This window comes from Humulus lupulus, chromosome 8 (assembly GCF_963169125.1).
Source record: "Humulus lupulus chromosome 8, drHumLupu1.1, whole genome shotgun sequence".
Classification (NCBI taxonomy): Eukaryota; Viridiplantae; Streptophyta; class Magnoliopsida; order Rosales; family Cannabaceae; genus Humulus; species Humulus lupulus.
This window is the reverse complement of record NC_084800.1, coordinates 47,902,659-47,908,017: the sequence shown is the minus strand read 5'-3', so window position 1 is coordinate 47,908,017 and position 5,359 is coordinate 47,902,659. Positions and strand designations below refer to the sequence as shown.

At 30.9% G+C, this 5,359-nt stretch overlaps 1 protein-coding gene across 1 annotated transcript; it reads right to left on the bottom strand.

Moving 5' to 3' along the window:
* Positions 1 to 2,905: 2,905 nt before the first annotated feature.
* LOC133795363 (uncharacterized) lies at positions 2,906 to 4,708 on the bottom strand. The gene is made up of 3 exons (XM_062232815.1): positions 4,585 to 4,708; positions 3,529 to 4,353; positions 2,906 to 3,048 (listed from the first exon to the last, which is right to left on the bottom strand). Exons 1-3 carry the CDS (start codon positions 4,706 to 4,708, stop codon positions 2,906 to 2,908), a joined length of 1,092 nt encoding a protein of 363 aa, XP_062088799.1.
* Positions 4,709 to 5,359: the final 651 nt, after the last annotated feature.

Genomic DNA, 5,359 nt, shown 5'->3' with positions numbered 1-5,359 from the left:
TACCATTTGCAAAAATGTGGTGATTGACTTTTCCCAAATTTTACGGGGATAGTTTAAAAAAAGAAGAAAATATGGGAATCAAATTAGTAGCCAACCAAAAAAAAAAAAAAAACTAAAATTTAAAAGAAAAATACGATAAACAAACAGGGTATATTGGGAATATTGATCTCATCATTCCCAAAAACACACATCCACAAATATCTCTCAAGAAAAGCGATTGATGAAAGCGATCTCCATTCCGATCAATGCTCAAATTTTCGATGGAAAATATGATGAAATTTGATCACTTCTTCAAGCTCTGATGAACTAGGCGGCAAGTTCTTGAAGCTTCAACTTGGACTCTTCGTCGATCACAACCTCTAGAAAATAATAAAGTCTCCGACCACCTGCAAAATTCGACCAGTTCCGGCAAGTTAGTGAAGCTCCTACCAAAATTCGGCAATCTCCTAAAGCTCCGACCAACTATTATTCTTCATCTTTTTCAATTTTTAGAACTATTTTTTTTTTCTAGTTCTAAACTTTTTTTTTTCTTCAGATTTTGGAAAGTCAGAACTAACTTGTATAAATTTTTAAGTTTAGGTAAAAGATTACTCATATTATTACAAATCTCGTTTGTGTTCTTTAAATTTGTTGTTTTTTTCTTTCTTCAGATGCGATAGGGATTGGTAACTGGTTAGCTTCAAATTCTCGTGTGTATATATATATATATATAGGTTATTTATGTTGTCCGGTTAATTATGTTATTATAATTATAGTTACTTATTTTTCTTATTTTTTTTATAAGTATTTTTCTTCAATACTTTTTTATTTTTACAATTGCTTATAAGATCATACTAGTTCTTTTTTTTCTTCAAATTTAATGTATATTTTCATATTAAAGATAAGTAACTTATTATCTTATGGTAGTTGATTATTCTTCTTATGGTGTTATCTATTTCAGGCTAACTGGTTACCCTTTATTAAAACATATTAAAACATGTTATTAAACTTAAATCTAGTAAAAGAAAAAATCATATTTGAAATCATAAAAGGGTAACCAATACCCAAATCAATAAAAAATATACAAAAAAGTCTTTAAAAAAAAAAACATACAATAAATAAAAAAATCTTTGAAAACAATAAAAAAAAATTAATATAAAAATAATTATATAATATAATATAAAAAAACAATTCAATTTATAAAAAATAATAAGTAAAAAATATTTGAAATAATATATAAATATAAAAAAAATAAAAGATTTAAAAAATAAATTTAAATGACAAAATTAACCTCTCAATTTTAAAATTTTAATTAAAAGTAAAATTATGACTTAATCGTCAATTCATACAAAAATGTGGAAAAATAAAACCTATAATAACTTAAGAATTTTAATAAAAAAACCATAAAATAACTTTTTTTTTTTTATAGAAAAAGCCATATGTTTGCACAAAATCTATAAAAATACATAAGATATGTAATTTCCTCCTTTTTTTTTTTTTCTATTAATGAATCCCTGAACCCTTTTTTCTGATTAAAATTGAAAAAGGGATATTCTTTTTTATTGATTTAAGATGTTATATTAATTTAGTCAAGTGTGTTTTCTTAAACATTATGTAAAGAGTATTATTTCTCAATTTTTTTTTAATGATTAAAATACTTTTCAATTTATTTACTTAATATTGCGGAGCTAAAGAAAATGAAGGGAAACAAGGTGGAGAAGCAGAATGTTACTTATAAGTAGTACTTCGTGTATTTCTATGGTATTGGAACATGTGATTAAAATGCCGTATAAATCATGAAATTAGTACTCCAATTCCATATTTTTGTTTAAATTTTCAAAATTTTATGTACATCAAATTTCTTTCTTTTTTTTTTTTGGTAAAAAAAAACGTTAAATATTTTGCCAATATTTATATGAAAATTTCTTTTTTTAAAAAAAAAATAAATGATGAAATCGGGACTATCCCATCAAAATTAAACAAAACTCAAAATTATCAATATTTTAACACCTTAATTTCGAAACTTTTAATCTTTTAAAATTTCAAACGCTCGTACCGGATGTACTATAAACAACCATAGCAGTGAGATCAATGACAAATTCTAAACAATTCACATGGATAAAAGAGGCTTTTTGGTAGTTGATAATCAATAATATTGCTTTAATTTATATTTGTTGGGATTCTAAATTCTAGATTTATATTTGTTAAATGCTAAAGCTTTTTATTTTAACTAAAGTGATAAAATAGAATAAAAATTATTTTTTTTTTGTATATTTTCAAAAAAATATCACATAAGCATTAATGAAAGAATGATTTTTGCATCAGACTTTACAATTGAATATTGGAGCATATTGCTAAAAATTATGCAAAATATACGATATATTAATTTTTTTGGTGTCAAATATAGCACAATATTTCCTGCTCTAATATAATCATAAATATAGTTTTATATTAACAACTACTAATTGACTAATAATCATAATAATGAAATGGTTGACACAGAGAATACCAGAGGTAAGGTTTCTCTCCCCGTCTCCCTCATTCATTTTTTCTTGGGTTTGTTTCTGTTGCATGAGGTTGGTTCGTGGTGTGTAGACGGCAGTGAGTTTTTTTTTTTTTTTTATCAGAAAGGAAAATATTATTGATCAACCACCAAATACAACAAGCTGCTCGAAAAACAAGCAGACAAACCCTAGCAAAACTAAAGTTCGTTTACAAACTCAAGTATTTTCCTATCTTTTGTACATAATCTCATAGTACTCAGATTAAGCACTCTAGCTTTAACATTGAATCTAATTATAGCATCCACTTTCAAAATAGTAAAACAACTATTATCAAAGTAGCAAAAATTTCTATTTAACCAAATGAAATAAATTGTGGCAGCAATTGTAGCAGCCACAATATTGTGCAATATTCCGCTACTCCTTCAAGCAATCCACGCGAGCCAACCAGCATAAGACTCTGGCCAAATCACTGCTCCAAGCCAGCCATACACTCTCTGCATAATCCTCTTAGAAAAAGGGCAATCAAAAAATAAATGAGCTTGACTTTCATCTACTTGAGCACAAACTGGGCATAAGACAGAGCTAATATTCAAATGACAGTAGCAAAGCAAATCTCTAGTTAAAAGATGACTGTTAACAGCTTGCCACATAATAAATCTATGCTTAGGGGCTGAAAGTTTACACCAAACCACTCTCCCATAGGTTATCTTCTCACAATTAAGAAGCTTGTTGTAAAGCCGACCTATACTAAACTTTCCATTCACCACAGCAGCCTCTAAGTCACTTCTAGCTATACTGTTGCACAACTTAATCAATTTCCTCCAATACCAACTAACATCTTGCTTTAGAGTATAGCCTCAAATGCTTTCCCCTTTTAAGTAAATATTATTCACCCATTTAACCCACAGCTGATGAAGCTTTGAAAAGATATCCTAAACATACTTAGCTAGCATGATCCAATTTCATTTCGGGCCTTCTCTAAAACCCAGCCCTCCAAACACTTTAGGAAGGAAAACTTGCTCCCAAGAAGTGAGATGAAACTTACTTCGAGACCATCTCTCACCCCAAAGAAAATTCCTACGTGGACGATCAATGTCCTTTGCAACACTTTGAGGGAGTAGAAAAATACTCATCCAATAGCTACGAAGCCCCAACAACACAGAATGGATCAGCTGAACCTGACCAGCAAAAGAGAGATGGCGAATAGACCACGAATGCAATCTCAATCGAATCTTCTTTATAATAAGATCACAATCCGTAGCCTTCCATTTGGTTGGCCACATAGGGACTCCAAGATATTTCAGAAGAAAAGACCCCTTATCAATCTTGGTACACAGAAGAATTTTAATCTTTTCAGTAACTTTAAGCCCCGCAAAAAAGATATGAGATTTATTTTTGTTGATAGCCAGGCCTGAAGCAGCACAGAAAGCATCAAACATTCCTTGAATAATTTGCACTGAACCAATATTACCTTTGCAAAACAGAATAAGGTTATCAGCAAAGCAAATGATAATAAGATTAAGATATTTACACATGGGATGGAACTTGATATTCTTGTCAGTGGAAGCTTTGAGCAAGAGTCGAGTAAGATAATCCATCACAATAACCAATAGTAAAGGAGAAATTGGGTCTCCTTGTCTAAGCCATTTTTCTCCTTTAAATTGCCCTTGGATTCTACCATTCATCATTAACGAGTAAGTTGTACCCCTCAAACACACCATTACCCACTTAATGAATCTACTTGGAAAGCATAAGGCATTTAAAAGATCTTCCAAGAAACCCCAATCAATAGTATCATAAGCTTTACTAAGATCAATCTTCATAGCACATCTAGGACAACTATTCTTCCTGTTATAGCCCTTAATCAGATCTTGGAAAATAAGTATATTATGAGCAATATATCTATTCTGTATAAATGCACCTTGATTGTGGTTGATCAAAGATGGAAGAAATTTAGCTAGACGGGCACAAATCATTTTTTATATGCATTTATAAATCATATTGTAGCAAACAATAGGACGGTAATCAACTACATTAGTCGGGTTCTCCACTTTAGGAATTAAAGAGATAATAGTATTATTCAGCAATGAAGGAATAATACCTGTCTCAAAGAAATCCAACACAGCCATAGATATCTCCTTACCAATGTCCTTCCACATAGCTTTAAAGAAACCAGCTCCATTACCATCAGGCCCCGGACTCTTGATCGAATGAATACTATACATAGTTATTTTAACATCTCAGAGAGTGAAAGGCCTAATCAGCTCCACTTGATCTCCAAACTCCAAAACTGAACCAAAACCAATACAGTTAGCGTCTATTCGAATAGAGGCAGAACTGGAACTACCCATAAATCTTTTGAAATGCAAGACAAAATGATTCACAACCTCACCATAATTATCCCCAACTTTACCATCATCAGCAATATAAGAAGCTATACGGTTTTCCACTCTCCTTTTCTACAAGCTCGCATGAAAAAATGAAATGTTTTCATCTCCAAAATGAAGCCAAGTAATTTTACTCTTTTGACGAAGGAAACTCTCATACATTTTTGCATGTCTGCTGAACTCCCACTGAGCTTCTTTCTCCTCAAGTTGCAACTGATTTTGCAAAGGATTATTGTGAAGATTGGTTTGCGCCTGCTGATACCTGACTTTGCTCTCCTCATAATTACGAATAACATCTCCCATAGAATTCCAATTGAATTTCTTAAGCATATGCTTGAGTCTAGTTAGCTTCCCAACAATTCCATATAACCCCTGCCCTTCAAAGGCCTACTCTAGCTCGCTAAAATAGTCTCCTGAAACTTAGTATGATCAGTCCACATGTTATAGAACTGAAAAGGCTTCTCACCAGTCCTAACCACTTCCACTTTT